Source organism: Somniosus microcephalus, chromosome 12 (genome assembly GCF_052327205.1).
Source record: "Somniosus microcephalus isolate GS21.2 chromosome 12, FLI_Smic_1.0, whole genome shotgun sequence".
NCBI classification, from domain to species: domain Eukaryota; kingdom Metazoa; phylum Chordata; class Chondrichthyes; order Squaliformes; family Somniosidae; genus Somniosus; species Somniosus microcephalus.
The window spans coordinates 31775641-31793674 of NC_140998.1; the positions used below are offsets into that span (position 1 = coordinate 31775641).

An 18034-nucleotide genomic window follows, 5' to 3' on the forward strand; every position below is an offset into this window, starting at 1 on the left:
CCGCCTGTGCTGCAATGGATGCTGCCACATCGCCCATGACATGCGACATGAGGTCTGGGTCCCCACGGTCTCTCAGGGAGTCCACCATCCTTTGCAGACTGCCAAGGATGGGCTCCATGGTGTGCGCAGAGCTCTGTGCAATGTTGGAGGCGGACTCCATTGCTGACAGGCTCTCGGGCACCCTTGCTATTGCACCTGTCATCTTGGTGTGCATGCCCATCACTCTTCTTGTGAATACCTCCCCATCAAGGTCCTTTGCAGCAGAACTCATGTGCGAACTTGCCCCCCGGGGAACTGGCTCCCGAGCTACGCTTTCCCCCGGCCTTGCTGTAGCCCGCTCGTCCCCGTTTCATCACCCAGTGCAGACCCCTCCACTAAACTTGGCTCTAAAGATCGCGTAGTTCCAGTATCTGAGGTTGTGCCCATGAGTGAGACATGCAGTGACGCGGTGCTTTTTTCCTCTTCCTCTTCTCCCACCTCACTCTCACTGGAAGGCTCAAGGACAGGCTGGTCAGCTGGTTGCTGATTACCTGAAAGCATAAAGGCACAAGACTCACATTAAGATGAGGGCAGGGGAGCAGGAAGGGAGCAAGGAATGCAGACAGTATAATGAGCTGGGAAGTGGGAAAGGACCTGGGGCAATAGCCTCCTGCCAGTGGCCAGGAACAGCACTGCCCTCCTTCTTTCGACTGCCGCGACCAATGCCTGCAATGCCCGGTCGCTGAAATGGCGAGCTCTCTCCCTGGGACTGGGATCAGCCATGAGGATAAGAGGTGTTGTTATTAAGTTGCTTGAAGGTCGCCTTCAGAGCCAGCAATGTTGAGAATGATTGAACATCCCCTTTAAGAACTGGAAGGAGCCAGTGTGAATGATGAGTCCTGATTGGAGTGCACCTGAAATTGGTTATCACTCTACGGGTAGAACCCCGCTCTCTGTGTGTAGCGCTCTAAGTTAGATGATTAGCGTTTGATTTAGTGCTCCAGTTCTTTCTTGGAGCGCTAACAATCAATTTAGCGGGGGGTCAGAAGGATTAGTGCCTGGCGCTAATTCTGCAACTTTTTAAAATTTAGCCTCCCCAACTGGGGTGATACCGAATTTCTAGCCTCAAGGATCTAATGAGAGTGAGGAATTAATATTAGTAATTAAAAGTTACAGGAAAAGTTAATGGGACTAAAAGCTGACAAATCCCCTGGACCTGATGGCCTACACCCTAGGGTTTTAAAAGAGGTTGCTGCAGAGATAGTAGATGCATTGGTTTAGATCTTCCAGAATTCCCTATATTCTAGAATGGTCTCCGTGAATTGGAAGGTAGGAAATGTAACATTGATGTTCAAGAAAGGAGGTAGAGAGAGAAATCAGGGATCTATATGCCAGTTAGCTTGACATCAGTAATAAGAAAAATGCTAGAATCTATTATTAAGGACGTGGTATCAGGGCACTTGGAAAATCACAATGTGATTCGGCACAGTCAACACAGTTTTATGGAAGGGGCAAATTTATTAAGAGTTTTTTGAGGGTGTAAATAGCAGGGTAGATAAGGGGGAGCCAGTGGATGGAGCATATTTGGATTTTCAGAAGGCATTCGATAAGGTGCCAAACAAGAGGCTATTACACAAGGTTAGGGCTCATGGGATTAGGAATAATATATTAGCATGGATTGAGGATTGGTTAACGGACAGAAAACAGAGAGTAGGAATAAATAAATAATTTTTGGGATGGCAGTGTGTAACTAGTGGAATGTGGCAAACATCAGTGCTTGGGCCTCAGCTATTTACAATCTATATCAATGATTAGTTGAGGGGACTGAGCATAATATATCCAAGTTTGCTGACGATACAAAGCTAAGTGGGAAAGTAAGCTGTGAGGAGGAAGCAAAGAAGCTGCAAAGGGATATAGACAGGTTAAGTGATTGGGCAAGAAGGTGGCAGATGGAATATAATGTGGGGAATTGTGAAGTTATCCACTTCAGTGGGAAGAATGAAAAAGCAGAACATTTTTTAAAAGGTGAGAGACTAGTAAATGTTGGTATTTAGAGGGATTTGCAGGTCCTTGTACATGAATCACAGAAAGTTAACATACAGGTACAGCAAACAATTAGGAAGGCAAATGGTATGTTAGCCTTAATTGCAAGGGGGTTGGAGTATCAATGTAAGGGGGGGGGCCTAAATTGGATAGCCCCCAAAAATGGGTGCGGTGATCGCGATGCGCGATTAAGCCGCGCCCATTGATTGAAATGCAGACAGCACGTAAACTTTGTGCTGCCTGCTCATTATAATGATTTCTGCATGCAGCCAGTGCTAATTGCACAATTGACTGCCTGCATGCATCACCAAAATCTTAACTTCCCAGCACCACTTAGAGCTAGCCTGAACTGCTTAAAGCTAGCCTGCACCTCTTAAAGGGGAGGTGGATTTTGGCTGCAGCAGGTGCTGGGAGTCGTGCTGGAAGTGAATCTGTCCTGGGAAACAGTGAGTAATGGCATAACATTGGATAGAGCAGGCTCCAAGGTTTTCAGATGCTGCACTGGCGGTATTGGTGGAGGAGATGGGGAGGAGCAGAGATGTCCTATTTCCGCAGGAGGGCTAGAGGCCCTCCAGACACACCGTCAAAAGGCATGAGGAGCAGATAACCATGGAGGTCAATGCCAGGAGTCAAGCCCTGAGGACTTGGCTGCAGTGCCGCAAGAAGTTCAATGACCTCACACAAATGGTCAAGGTCAGTGAATGCTTCTTCAAATGCCATCTCCTGCCCACTGTACCACTAGCCTCAGCCACTGGTCAAATCACCACACTCCATCACTCACCTACCAACAATCTCTATCAAGCATTACTCATTCCTAACATTTATAGCTTCACCTCACCCTCATACACTTAACACTGCTGTAAGCCTCACACCCACATCTCACAGCTTGCACACACTGCCAGCTATACAACCATGACAGCCACATCACCCAAACAGATTACATGACACTCACTGACACACTTCCCTCTCTCTTGCAGGACAAGGTGGCACACAACCAGAGACAGCAGGAGATAACCGGAGGGGGACAGGTGCACCTGCATGTAGAGGAGACGGTGCTGGCCATTATTGGAATGGCCATTCCTGAGGCCGTGGCCAGCGGCAGGGCTGAAAGCATCGAAGATGATGGTATCCTCCATACCTAATCCTTCTTCTCACTTCCCACTTCCCCCTCATCCCACAATCTCTTCTGATTGACAAGCTGCAGATGGTGTAAGCATGCACCTTTTACGTCCCCTGTTGTGTATGTACCTTTAAGGGAATAACTGGTCTTAGACTGCAGTACCGGCAGTGACCACCCATGTATAAAAGGCCCTAGCAGGCTTCTGTAGTTTCAGTTTCAAGCTGCCTCTTGTTCAGTAAAGTACCTGTTAAACTGTTCTCCCGAAGTCCGTGTATTATTGAGGCGCGGACTTTACATCCCCCTCCCTCACCACAACCTTACCCTTGTGCCTTTTTCCTTTCAGATACCCAAGAGGTGCAACCTGGCCAGGCAGTGGAGGAACACCAACAAGACAGTGAAGATGAAGACACACAGCACTGAAACTTGATTTCATACTTGCAGCCACCAGCTCAGATACTGACACTGCGCGTCTCATAGAGGATAGATTAGAGGCGGGATCTGTATGTGGTGAGAAACAAGGCACGAATGCGCTGCAGCTAGAACAGTGGGCAAGGATATTGCAGGAGTCAGCTCGCCGGAGGGCGAGACAGCACACGGGTTCCGCAGCAGTGGACTCAGATCAGTACTTCGATGGGGCAACCTACAGAAGAACACTGATGGGTATGCACAACAAGATGCTTGGTGCATTGGGAAGCCTGCCAGAAAGCCTGTGTTCAATGTCAAGGAGCATGGCGGAGGACTTTGCGCAGAGCTTGCAGCTCATCCTTTCCAGCATGGAAGTGGTGGCCAACTCCATTCGCACACTTGTGCACCCAACCATGATGCAGCGTCTGATGGCTGTTGTTGCAACTTCCATTGCAGCACATGCAGCAGCCATCCAATGTCTGAGTGCTGCAGTGGAAGCTCAGACTGCTGTCATGCAAGGTCAACTTGCTGCTATGCAAGCTCAGACTGCTGCCATCATGGCTGTGGGTTATCGTGTTGAAAGGGGCTTGCAGGGTGTCACAGCAGTCCAGCAATTTGTCCTCCAACAGATTACTAGGATTGCTGAGACGCCGCCCCAGGGGAGTGGCAGTGGCTCCATGGAGCACAAATGTGCTGTCCTCTCTCAGGATGACAGTATTCGTCCTCGCTCCCCGCCACTCTGCCAGTGCTCTTTATGTCTACCAGCCAGCCCAGACTGCTGCTGACCATTCCGAGATTTTGCAGTCCGCAGCCGGGGCTTCTAGGCCCAGAGCTGCTTGAGGTTATCCTCCAAGGCCATCTGCAGTGTTCTCCACTGAAAGTCAGCAGCCTTCCAACAGCCATGATGCAGCCAATGTGATGGCACTGCATAGGAGCACTAGAACAGGCAAAGGCACATGGAAGACAGGCACTAAGGGAATGCACAAAGGTGATTAGTCTATGTTTGCATGCAATATGGCAGGGTTTCATTTATAAATTTGGTTTGGAATGTTTATTTTGTGGTGGCTTTTATTTTTGCATTGTGGGCAAGCGGACGCTGTGATGGTCAGTGACAGAGGGAAGGGAAGGTGTGGGACTGTGGTGAATGGGGAATTGGGGTTGCGGTTATTGGTATCACACTTAAATTAGTTCTTCACAGACAGCCCAGGCAGAAAGGGGCTGTCTAGGTTGCATCCTCCCTTCCTCTTCCTCTTTTTCCTCCTCTTCCTCATGCCCCTGCTCCTCAGCTGCTTGCCATATAGCTGGTGGCAAGGGCTGTCCCCTCATGCCAGCGAGGGTGTGCAGTATGCAGAAGACCACCACAACTCTGCTGAGTACTGCAGGGCTCCTCCAGAGTGGTCCAGACAGCGAAAGTGTTATTTCAGCAGACCAATGGTCTGCTCTATCACATTTTGTGTGGCAGCATGGCTTTCATTGTATGCATGATGCGCACATGTGCGGGGTTGCGCACCAGAATCATGAGCCATGTCGTCAGCGGATATCTCTTGTTGCCCACTAGCTACCCTTTGGTTTGTCATGGTGGTTCAAATGCAGATGGAACAGTGAACTGCCACAGAATGAAGGCATCATGACTGCCGCCAGGATACCGGGCACTGACCTGCATGATTCGCTGGACATTGAGGGACTGTTGCGGTATATGGCAGAGTTCTCATCTGGTGCCTGCAAAGCGATGCACTTGCAGTCACTGGCACTCTGCGCCATGGGGAAGCCTGCAATCCTAGCAATGCCACGTGCTCACTTTACCTGCTGGTATCTGGCAAGAGAGAATGAAATGTAGTTAGCTCTCTTTGAATAGAGAGCCCAGTGACCTCCCTTACGCTACAGTGGATGGCAAACTGGAGATGTTGCAAATATCTCCAGCTCTAGGCTGTAATGATCCAGATGCACAAAAGTTTATCACCACGGTCACCTTCACAGCCACTGGCAATGAGGTCCTTGCCATGCTCTGAGGCTGCAGTTGTGGCTGCAGCAGATGGCAGATTTCAGTGAGGATGTCCTTATTGAAGCATAGATGTCTCACTCATTGTTCCTCGCTGAGGTTCAGGTAGGAGAATTGCTCCCTGAACACCCTGGGCAATATGGCCTCCTTCTGAGAGCCCTTCGCTCACTCCTCCTCCTCCCTCTTCTAGCAGCTTGACCTTCTCTGCGTGGCCTCTGCTCATTCACCCAGTCATGCTGTATTCCAAGGGGAATGCCGACTACTGCACCCATATCTGGGAGCACCTAGTTTTGCAGAAGCCTTGAAGTCAGGAAAAAGTCCTTCAGCATCTGCCACATCACTCCCTGTAGACTTTTGCAACTTGAAACAACTATGGAAAGCACGGTGCGGGTGGACCCAGGAGACGGCGGGAAACCCGGAAGGTTGAGTTTCCTGGCACGCTGTGGGGTTTTAACTCCACAGCGTGCGTGCCATGTCAGGGGCGGATTCCCCACCCAGAAGTCAGCCTGATTGACAGGCTGGCTTCCAGTCGTGTGGCGAACTCGGAGAAGGAGGCCGCAGCAACAGGTAAGTGCCCGGGGGGGATTCTGATCTCCCTTGGGTGGGGGGGGGAGAGTGTTCCAGGCCCGGGGGGGTCCAATCCCTGTCCTTGGGGTGGGGGGGAGTTGCGACGGGGAGTCCGATTCCCGACCTCGGGGCTGAGTTGCAATCTGGGGGTGTTCCAGGCCTGGAGGTGGGGGGTCCGACCCCCAACCCCAGGGAGAGCCAGGCTGATGGTGGGGGAGCTTGGGGGGCCGGGAGGAAGCACTCCTGCTCCTCACAGCCTACAGCCATTGCTTCCCGAGGCTGAGGCCACCTCATTGCAGCCACCAGGAATTCCGAGTCCCGGGATCCCCAGTGTCTGCAGTAAAACCTGCACAGCAGGTTAAAGTAGAGGCTTCAGGCCTCATTATAATATTTAAATTGCCAACCCGCTTCTTGGCAGTGAGTTGGCAGTCCACCCCTCCCACCCCCGTCCCGCCTGAGTGAAAGGTGAAAGTAGGCGGGTTGGGGTCGGGGTTCACATTTTTCAACTTTCACTTCCCCCCCCCATGCCTCCAACCCACCCGCTGTTTCCTCAGAAAATAATTCTGGCCCTGTACAATCGTACCAACAGCCAGAAGAAATCATCCAGCAACTAACCTGTAAATAGTTAATGATCCCTTTAAATAGTGCTGGTGGGGTGTCCTTCCTGCTGCTTAGCGCTGGTTGACGTCATGATCTGCCTGCTCTGCATACTTCCGGCGGACATTAGGTGGGCGTGCGCTAACGCCCTCAGCAATATGGTATCAGGAGCGATTTGTGGCTGAGGCATGCACGTGCATCGGACGTCATTTTGGTCCCTGAATGGCACCCGTAGCGGTACCGAGCCCAATATCGCATCCAGGAAGTCTTGCTGCAATTATATAGGGCTTTGGTGAGACCACATCTGGAATACTGTGCACAGTTTTGGTCTCCTTACCTAAGGAAGGATATACTTGCCTTAGAGGGGGTGCAACGAAGGTTCACTAGATTGATTCCTGGGATGAGAGGGCTGTCTGATGAGGAGAGATTGAGTAGAATGGGCCTACATTCTCTGGAGTTTAGAAGAACGAGAGGTGATCTCATTGAAACATATAAAATTCTTAGAGGGCTTGACAGGGTGGATCCTGGGTGGCTGTTTCCCTGACTGGAGAGTCTAGAACTCGATGCCATTGTCTCAGGATAAGAGAGTCTAGACCTAGGGGTCATAGTCTTAGGATAAGGGGTCGGCCATTTAGGATTGAGATGAGGAGAAACTTCTTCACTCAAAGGATTGTGAATCTTTGGAATTCTCTACCCCAGAGGGCTGTGGAGGCTGAGTCGTTGAGTATATTCAAGACTGAGATCGATAGTTTCTTGGGTACTAAGGGAATCAAGGGATATGGGGATAGGGTGGGAAAGTGAAGTTGATGTAGAAGTTCAGCCATGATCTTATTGAATGGCGGAGCAGGCTCGAGGGGCTGAAGGCCTCCTCCTGCTCCTAGTTCTTATGTTGTTATGTACTTAAATCGATTAATTTTTCTGTAAATCTCTCTCTTATCTTTTGTCTGTAATTAGTTACTTTTAAAATGTCTTTATTTGCATTTTTCAGGTGATTATTTGAGTATGACCGTGAGGTTACCTTTTACAAGTGAAGGAAGTGAAGTAAGTTTTCTTCATATTTAAAATGCAGCAGTTTAAAAATAATGGCCTAGAAATTGGGCCGGTTACCACCAAGTGTTACAGCCGCGATCCTGGCGAAAAATAGCAGCCGCCACTCTAGCACCCTTCTCTGGTGTGGGACTCAGCGGCCGCCATTTTGGTGAGGGCTTTAGTGCTGCCGACAGCAGTGCTGGCCCTGGAAATGTAAATAAAGAGAGGGAGACGTCATGCCGACTTATCATCACCTCAGCGCACTTTAACCCTTAGCACTGAGTTCAACGCTGGGTCCTAAGCTCGCTATGAAAATTCAGCGTTCAGCAGACTGATAGAGACGCTGCCAGCACCTCTTAAAGTTCACGTCTCAGGTCAAGATGCTGCTTGACCTGCTGAGTATTTCCAGCATTTTATATGCTTTTATTTCAGATTTACAGCATCCGCTCGCAGAGGGAAGCTGAAGACACAGAAGAGGAAGAAGCAGAAGAGGAAGAAGCAGAAGAGGACGAAGCAGAAGAGGACCACAACCCCAATTCCACTTTCAACATTTGTCCCACACCTTGCCTTCCCTCTGTTACTGACCATCACAGCATCCTCTTAGCCACAGTGCTGAAATAAAAGCCACCACAAAGCAAAATTTCCAATCCAACTTTATACATCTAGCCATCCAATATAACATCAAGAAATCATCACCCGTGTGCATTCCCTTAGTGTCTGTCTTATGTGTGCCTTTGCCTATCCTACTGACGTCATGCAGTGCTAACCCAATGGCTGTAGCATGGCTGGTGGAAGGCTGCTGACCTTCAGTGGGGGACACTGCAAATGGCCTTGCTGGTCGACCTTGAGGAGCTGGTTGCTGGGAGTATGAAATAGAGTGATGGTGTGTCTTCTTCTTTTTCTTCTTCTTCTTCACCCTCCTCCCCCTCTTGGTCAACCACTGGCTGGGCAGGCTGCATTTCTTGGGTGTGTGGAGTTCTGGTGAGGGGAGGGCGGGAAAGCAAGAGGTGCATGCGAGATGGAGGATAGCATATGAGGATCTTGTATACTTTCAGCCTGCTACTGGCCAAGGGCTCAGCCATGTCCCTGCCAAGAATGGCCAGCATTGTCTCCTTCAAGGGGGTGAGGTGAAGCTAGGAATGAAAGATGTGCCTCGTGTTTGCTACAGATTGTTGGTAGGTGAGTGATGGGAGAATCATGCATTGAGAAGTGTGTGAGGCTAGTGATGCAGTTGGTAGGAGATGGCTTTTGAAGATGCATTCACTGACCTTGACCAGTGATCTGAGGTCATGAAGCTTCTTTGGGCACTGGAGCCAGGTGGTGGGGGCAACGCTGCTGGCAGTGACGGCCTTGGTGATGTGGTCCCACATAGGAACATGGGGCAACACTGCTGGCAGTGACGGCCTTGGTGATCTGGTCCCACATAGGAACATAGGAACACAAGAACAGGAGTAGGCCATTCAGTCCCTCGAGCCTGTTCCGCCATTCAATGACATCATGGCTGATCTGCGATCTAACTCCATATACCCGCCTTTGGCCCATATCCCTTAATACCTTTGGTTAACAAAAAGCTATCAATCTCCAATTAAAAATTAAAAATTGATCTAGCATCAATTGTCATTTGTGGAAGAGAGTGCCAAACTTCTACCACCCTTTGTGTGTAGAAGTGTTTCCTAATTTCACTCCTGAACAGTCTGGCTCTAATATTTAGACTATGCCCCTTAGTCCTAGAATCCCCAACCAGTGGAAATAGTTTCTATCTACCCTATGTGTTCCCCTTCATATCCTGAAAACTTTGATCAGATCACCCCTTAACCTTCTAAATTCTAGGGATACAACCCTAATTTGTGTAATCTCTCCTCGTAACTTAACCCTTGAAGTCCGGGTATCATTCTGGTAAACCTACGCTGCACTCCCTCCAAGGCCAATATATCCTTCCTAAGATGTGGTGCCCAGAACTGCTCACAGTACACCAGGTGTGGTCTAACCAGGGTTTTGTATGGCTGCAGCATAACTTCTGCTCCCTTGTACTCTAGTCCTCTAGATATAAAGGCCAGCATTCCATTAGCCTTTTTGATTATTTTCTGTACCTGTTCATGACATTTTATTGATCTATGTACCTGAACCCCCACGTCTCTTTGGACATCCACTGTTTTTAGCTTTTTACTATTTAGAAAGTACCTTGTTCTATCCTTTTTAGGTCCAAAGTGGATGACCTCGCATTTGCTTACATTGAAATTCATTTGCCAAAGCTTTGCCCATTCATTTAAGCTATCAATATTCTTTTGTAATTTTATGCTTTCATCTACACTGCCCACAATGCCACCTATCTTTGTGTCATCGGCAATTTTGGATATATGACTTTCTATCCCATCATCTAAGTCATTAATAGGTATTGTGAATAGTTGAGGCCCCAACACAGATCCCTGTGGGACACCACTAGTCACATTCTGCCAATTTGAGTACCTACCCATTATCCCTATTCTCTGTCTCCTGCCACTCAGCCAATTTCCTAACCAGGTCAATAATTTGCCCTCAACTCTGTGATAGCAGTCTCTTATGTGGGACTTTATCAAATGCCTTCTGGAAGTCCATATAAATAACATCCATAGACATTCCCCTGTCCACTACTTTAGTCACCTCTTTAAAAAATTCAATCAGGTTCGTCAGGCATGACCCACCTTTCACAAATCCATGCCGGCTCTCTCTGATCAGCTGAAAATTTTTGGGTGTTCAGTCACCCGATCCTTAATTATAGACTCTAGCAATTTCCCCACAACAGATGGTCTATAATTTCCTGGTTTCCCTCTCTCGCCATTCTTAAATGTGCTCACCTACTTCTTTTAAAACCCTGGGATAGAAACCATCTGGCCCTGGGGATTTGTCGCTCTAGTGCCATTATTTTCTTTATTACTGTTATTTTACCTATGTTAATTTTATTGAGTCCCTGTCGCCGATTCAATATTGGTTTCTTTGGGATTTCCGGCATTATATCCTCTTCTTCTACTGTAAATACTGACGCAAAGTAATTATTCAACATGTCCGCCATTTCCCCATTGTCATTAACAACATCACCACTTTCAGTTTTTAAGGGGCCAACATTTCTCTTGACAACCCTCATTTTCCTAATGTAACTGTAAAAATTCTTCATACTGATTTTGATATCCCTTGCAAGTTTCTTTTCATACTCCTTTTTTGTAGTTCTTACTATCTGTTTGTGACCCTTTGCTGTTCTTTGTATCTTTCCCATTCGCCAGGATCTGTGCTATTTTTAGCACTTTTATATGCCCTTTTTTTTAGTTTTATGCTGTCCCTTATCACTTTAGTTGTCACATCTTTCTTTCTGGAGAGCCTCCTGGCCCCTGTGGGTAGAGGACCTCTCTTGCAGTGTTGACCCCCTGCACAAAGCTGGACTGGCATGTGAGACCCTGGGTGCCCCTTCCCTGGCTTGCTGAGGCATTTCTGTTAGTGCTGAAGCACCTTTCCCATTTTCTTAGGTGTGGAGGGGAATTCAGCTTTAAGAGCTGAAGGGCTCCCATTTCGGAATTCTTTTTCATGTTAATTTTTTTCAGAAGGCTGTTCAGCTGTAAGAGCTAAAAACTGTATATTTGTACATCAATTTTATTTTTTTCATTTCAGAAGGCAGTGCCCCTTTAATAAACCAACAATGCTTTCTGAAATGACAGCCTCGCTTTCAGAGAGGCTGTTCTAAGCTGCAACGACACTTCTGCCATGCTACAATGGGGTTTCCTGCCGGGACCAACGGTACCAGGACGGCATTGCACATTGAGTTAGGCACTGGGCTAATGTTAATTAGACCCCAGCGCCAATTTTTTGGTCCTGCCAGCGCCACCATTTTTGGCATCCATTAACACCCGCCCGCAGTGGCACCGGCAGCTTTTGTGGCAGTCACAAATTTCTAGGCAAATATTCCTTCACCAATGGCATGTTAGAGTGCCAGTTTGGACCTGCAGTTCCCCACAAAGAAGGGACTTGCTGATTATAGACCAATGGGGGAATTTTAACCCCCCAACACGAGCGGTGGGGTGGGGGGGGGGGCTTAAAATACCAGGGGGGTGGAAAAAATAATTCAAGTGAGGCCTGACGTTAAATTCAGCAGGACCTTTGCTTTCCCCATATTTTCGGGTTTCCCAGCCGCTAAAATTTGCCCCCGCTCCCTTCCCGCCTCCCCGTAAATATCGAGGCCCAAGTGCTTCCTTGCAAAGTGTGTTGAAAAGAGAAAATGAGTGTGAATAATTGCAGGTAACTCATGTCCTAGTTGCACGTCATAGAGGAGTACTCCACAGATCCATATATTTTTGTGATAAAAAGATTACCCTGCTAGTGCTGTTACATCTTCTTGCTCGATTGTTCGCACTGTTCATGGAATAGTTTCTCTTCGGTCATTTATGTCTTGCAGATATAGGAGACGAATAGATGCATGTTTTCCTTTTTTAACAATTCCAGATAATATTTATTATTGATAAATTTAATTATATCCTTTTATTACTTCCTTTATTTTCCCTCTGCTGCCCTTATTGTTGTCATAAGTAGCTGGTCTGTCTACTTAAGTGTTGAATAGCTGTCTCCCTGCTGCAGTAGCTCTCGCTTCTCATGCTGGGAAGGGAGCTATGATGCAAGGCTCCTAGGTAATGTTTTTGGGTGTACAGTCCCTTTAAGGGGCTGTGCGGCCCATTCACAGTTTTGCGCATGGGCGAAATTTAACATTGGAAAAGCTGGTCCTAGGCTGCGGGGGACTGGCAGAGAGCTGCGCAGCCGTGCAGCTTAGAGGGAACGTTGCTTCTAGGCCTAGAAATTGCATCACACTACCTCTGTTTTTGGGGCTCAGTGCCCCAAAATGGTGGGTACGAATCACGCGCATGCTTCTGACCAGAAGTGCGCCATCCGCCATATTGGGTCAGGACAAACAAGTGCCGTCCATTACCCACACCTGCTGCAGGTGTTGAGACCCTTTGCATATGCAAGTAAGGGGCATAGCACCTGCTTGACTTTCTCTCTCCAAGATTGGTTTGCCCTGAGGCAGCCAATGCCATCGTGGGCTGTACTCAGAGAAACCAGCCCTAGGGATCCTAGAATTATAGAAGTTTACAGCACAGAAGGACGCCATTTGATGGTAACGGTAGCATAGTGGGTAGCTTACGGGACTAGTAATCCAGGGGCCAGGACTAATGATCCAGAGGCGTGAATTCAAATCCCACCATGGCAGCTGGGGAATTTAAATTCAATTAATTAAATAAATCTGGAACAAAAAGCTAATATCAGTAACGGTGACCATGAAACTATCAGATTGTTGTAAAAACCCATCTGGTTCACTAATGTCCTTTAGGAATGATATTTGCCGTCCTTACCTGGTCTGGTTTATATGTGACTCCACACCCACAGATGATTCTTAACCGCCCTCTGAAATGGCCTAGCAAGCCACTCAGTTGTACACAACCGCTACAACCTTCACCACAAGAACTGCTGTGGTTCAAGAAGGCGGCTCACCACCACCTTCTCAAAGGCAATTAGGGATGGGCAATAAATGCTGACCTTGCCAGTGACGCCCACTTCCCAGGAATGAATTTAAAAAAAATTCAGCCCATCGTGTCTGTGCCGGCCGAAAAAGAACTATGCATCCTAATCCCACTTTCCGGCACTTGGTCTGTAGCCTTGTAGGTTATGGCACTTCAAGTGCATATCCAAGTATTTTTTTTTAATGCAATGAGGGTTTCTGCCTCTACCACTCTTTCAGGCAGTGAGTTCCAGACCCCCACCACACTCAGGGTGAAAACATTTCTCCTCAACTCCCTTCTACCAATTACTTTAAATCTATGCCCCCCTGGTGATTGACCTCTCAGCTAAGGGAAATAGGTCCTTCCTATCTACTCTAACTAGGCCCTTCATCATTTTATACACCTAAACTAAATCTCTCTTCAGCCTCCTCTGTTCCAAAGAAAACAACCCCAGCATATCCAATCTTTCCTCATAGCTAAAATTCTCCAGTTCTGGTAACATCCTCATAAATCTCTTCTGCACCCTCTCTAGTGCAATCACATCTTTCCTGTAATGTGGTGACCAGAGCTGTACACATTGCTCTAGCTGTGGCCTAACTAGTATTTTATACAATAGCAAAATACTGCGGATGCTGGAAATCCGAAATAACAACAGAAAACGCTGGAAAAACTCAGCAGGCCAAGCAGCATCCGTGAAGAGAGAAACAGAGTTAATGTTTCAGGTCGAAGACGAAAGTTCTGATGAAAGGTCTTCGACCTGAAACGTTAACTCTGTTTCTCTCTCCACGGATGCTGCCTGGCCTGCTGAATTTTTCCAGCGTTTTTTGTTGTTATTTAGTGCTTTATACAGGTCTAGCATAACCTCCCTGCTCTTATATTCAATGCCTCGGCTAATAAAGAAAAGTAAATCGTATGCCTTCTTAGCCGCCTTATCTACCTGTCCTGCTACCTTCAGGGATTTGAGGACATGCAGTCCAAGGTCCCACTGTTCCGCTACACTTCTCAGTATCCTATCATTTATTGTGTATTCCCCTGCCTTGTTAGTCCTCCCCAAATGCATTATCTCACACTTCTCCGGATTGAATTCCATTTGCCACTTTCTGCCCTCCTGACCAGTCCATTGATATCGGTATTGGGAATGGTAGCACAGTGGTAATGTTACTGGGCTATTAATCCAGTGTCCATCACCAAGAGTGGCTCGGTAGCACCACTACTGACTGAGCTGACCGAGTCCTGAAGGACATAACTGCCAGTCTGGGCCTGCGACAGGTGGTGAGAGAACCAACACGAGGGAAAAACCTACTTGACCTCGTCCTCACCTGTCGCAGATGCATCTGTCCATGACAACATTGGTAGCAGTGACCACCGCACAGTCATTGTGGAGACGAAGCCCCATCTTCACATTGAGGACACCCTCCATTGTGTTGTGTGGCACTACCACCGTGCTAAATGGGATAGATTCAGAATAGATCCAGCAGCTCAAAACTGGGCATCCATGAGGCACTGTGGACCATCAGCAGCAGCAGAATTTCATTCCTCCACAATCTGTAACCTCATGGTTCGGCATATCCCTCACTCTACCATTACCATCAAGCCAGGTGACCAACCCTGGTTCAATAAGGAGGCTCCATGAATATCCCCATCCTCAATGATGGTGGAGCCCAGCATGTGAGTGCAAAAGACAAGGCTGAAGCGTTTGCAACCATCTTCAGCCAGAAGTGCAGAATGGATGATTCATATCGGCCTCCTCTTGAGGTCCCCACCATCACAGAAGCCAGTCTTCAGCCAATTCGATTCACTCCATGTGATATCAAGAAAGGACTGAGCGCACTGGATACAGAAAAGGCTATGGGCCCCGACAACATCCTGGCTGTTGTGCTTCAGAACTAGCCGCGCCTCTAGCCAAGCTGTTCCAGTACAGCTACAACACTGGCATCTATCCGACAATGTGGAAAACTGCCCAGTTATGTCCTGTCCACAAAAAGCAGGACAAATCCAACCCAGCCAATTACCACCCCATCAATCTACTCTCAATCACCAGCAAAGTGATGGAAGGTGTTATTGACAGTGCTATCAAGCAGCACTTACTCACTAATAACCTGCTCACTGATGCCCAGTTTGGGTTCTGCCAGGACCACTTGGCTCCTGACCTCATTACAGCCTTGGTCCAAACATGGACAAAGGAGCTCAATTCCAGAGGTGAAGTAAGAGTGACTGCCCTTGACATCAAGACAGCATTTGACCGAGTATGGCATCAAGGAGCCCTAGTAAAACTGAAGTCAATGGAAATCGGGGGGAAAACTCTCCGCTGGCTGGAGTCATACCTAGCACAAAGGAAGATGGCTGTGGTGGTCAATCATCACAGCCCCAGGACATCGCTGCAGGAGTTCCTCAGGGCAGTGTCCTAGGCCCAACCATTTTGAGCTGCTTCATCAATGACCTTCCCTCCATCATAAGGTCAAAAATAGGGATGTTCGCTGATGACTGCACAGTGTTCAGTGCCATTCGCAATTCCTCAGATAATGAAGCAGTCCATGCCCGCATGCAAAAAGACTTGCACGACATTCAGGCTTGGGCTGATAAGTGGCAGGTAACATTTGCTCCACACAAGTGCCAGGCAATGAGTATCTCCATGAAGTGAGAGTCTAACCACCGCCCCTTGACATTCAACGACATTACCATCGCCGAATCCCTCACCATCAACCTCCTGGGTGTCACCATTGACCAGAAACTTAACGGGACCAGCCACATAAATAATGTGGCAAGAAGAGCAGGTCAGTTGCGAGGTATTCTGCGGCGAATGTCTCACCTCCTGACCCCCCAAAGCCTTTCCACCATCTACAAGGCACAAGTAAGGAGTGTGATGGAATACTCTCCACTTGCCTAGATGAGTGCAGCTCCAACAACACTCAAGAAGCTCGACACCATCCAGGACAAAATAACCCGCTTGATTGGCACCCCATCCAGCACCTTAAGCATTCACTCCCTCCACCACCAGCGCACCATGGCTGCAGTGTGTACCATCTACAAGATGCACTGCAGCAATTCGCCAAGGCTCCTTCGGCAGCACCTCCCAAACCCGCCACCTCTACCACCTAGAAGGACAAGGGCAGCAGACGCATGGGAACACCACCACCTCCAAGTTCCCCTCCAAGTCACACACCATCCTGACTTGAAAGTATATCACCGTTGCTTCATCGTCGCTGGGTCAAAATCCTGGAACTCCCTCCCTAACAGCACTTTGGGAGTACCTTCATGTATGGACTGCAGCGGTTCAAGAAGGCGGCTCACCACCACCTTCTCAAGGGGAATTAGGGATAGGCAATAAATTCTGGCCTTGCCAGCGATGCCCAGTTCCCATGAACGACTAAAAAAAAATATCTTCCTGCAGTCTACAACTTTCTTCCTCACTATCAGCCACATGGACAATTTTTGTATCATCTGCAAACTTCTTAATCATGTCCCCTACATTGATGTCTAAATCATTGATATATACCACAAAAAGAAAGGGACCTAACACTGAGCCATACGGAACCCCACTGGAAACAGCCTTCCAGTCACAAAAACACCTGTTGATCATTACTAGTACGATAGCAAAATACTGCAGATGTTGGAAATCCAAAATAACAACAGAAAATGCTGGAAAAACTCAGCAGGTCAGGCAACATCCATGGAGAGAAATTTGAGTTGACGTTTCGGGTCAAACCCTTCTTCAAAACTGGAAAGAAAAGAAACTAGATCGAAGGCAGGGCTGCGATCGGACAAAAGAATACCTGGCAGCTATCTTTTGCCCTGCCAGTACACTTTACACCTAATCTCAGCCTATTACCATCTCGTCTAGCTTCTAATCTCTTTTACTTCTTTTGTTTCTTTTATTCTTTTGTCCGATCGCAGCCCTGCCTTCCATCTAGTTTCTTTTCTTTCCAGTTTTGAAGAAGGGTTCGACCCGAAACGTCAACTCAAATTTCTCTCCACGGATGTTGCCTGACCTGCTGAGTTTTTCCAGCATTTTCTGTTGTTATTGTTGATCATTACTCTTTGTTTCCTGCAACTGAGCCAATTTTTGATCCAATTGCCACTTTCCCTTGGATCCCATGGGCTTTACTTTTCTGATCAGTCTGCCATTTATACCTTGTCAAAAACCTTGCTAAAATCCACATAGACTACATCAAACGAGCTACCCTCATCAACCCTACTTGTTACCTTCTAAAAAAATTTCAATCAAGTTAGTCAGAGACGTCTTTCCCTTAACAAGTCCATGCTGACTGTCCTTGATTAATCTGTGCCTTTCTAAATGATGATTAATATCGCCCCTCAGAATTTTTCCAAAAATTTGCCCACCACCGAGGTTAGGCTGACTGGCCTGTAATTATCAGTCTATCCCTTTCTCCCTTTTTAAACAACAGTAGAACGTTAGCAGTTCTCCAGTCCTCCGGCACCATGCCTGTAGCCAGAGAGGATTGGAAAATGATGGTCAGAGCCTTCAATATTTCCTCCCTTGCTTCTCTTAACAGCCTGGGATACATTTCATCCGGGCCTGATGATTTATCTACTTTCAAAGATGCTAAACCTCTTAATATTTCCTTTCTCACTATGTTTATCTCATCTAATATTTTATACTCCTCCTTCTTAACTATAATGGCTGCATCATCCCTCTCTTTTGTGAAGACAGACGCAAAGTATTCATTAAAAACCATACCCACATCTTCCAACTGCAACAAAGAAGGTAAGTAAGCAGGAGTGCTCCTCCCGACCCCACATTTAATCCTGCTCCCGATC

The 18034-nt window shown here is 47.6% G+C and overlaps 1 protein-coding gene across 1 annotated transcript in view; it reads left to right on the top strand.

Annotated features, from left to right (window-relative positions):
- The window catches only part of LOC147109109 (cation channel sperm-associated auxiliary subunit beta-like), a 556551-nt gene that overhangs the window by 200323 nt on the left and 338194 nt on the right, over window positions 1-18034 (top strand). Inside the window, exon 11 of the mRNA XM_086002719.1 lies at window positions 7699-7751. Coding sequence (XP_085858845.1) covers window positions 7699-7751 — 53 coding nt within the window. The remainder of the gene's footprint in view (window positions 1-7698; window positions 7752-18034) is intronic.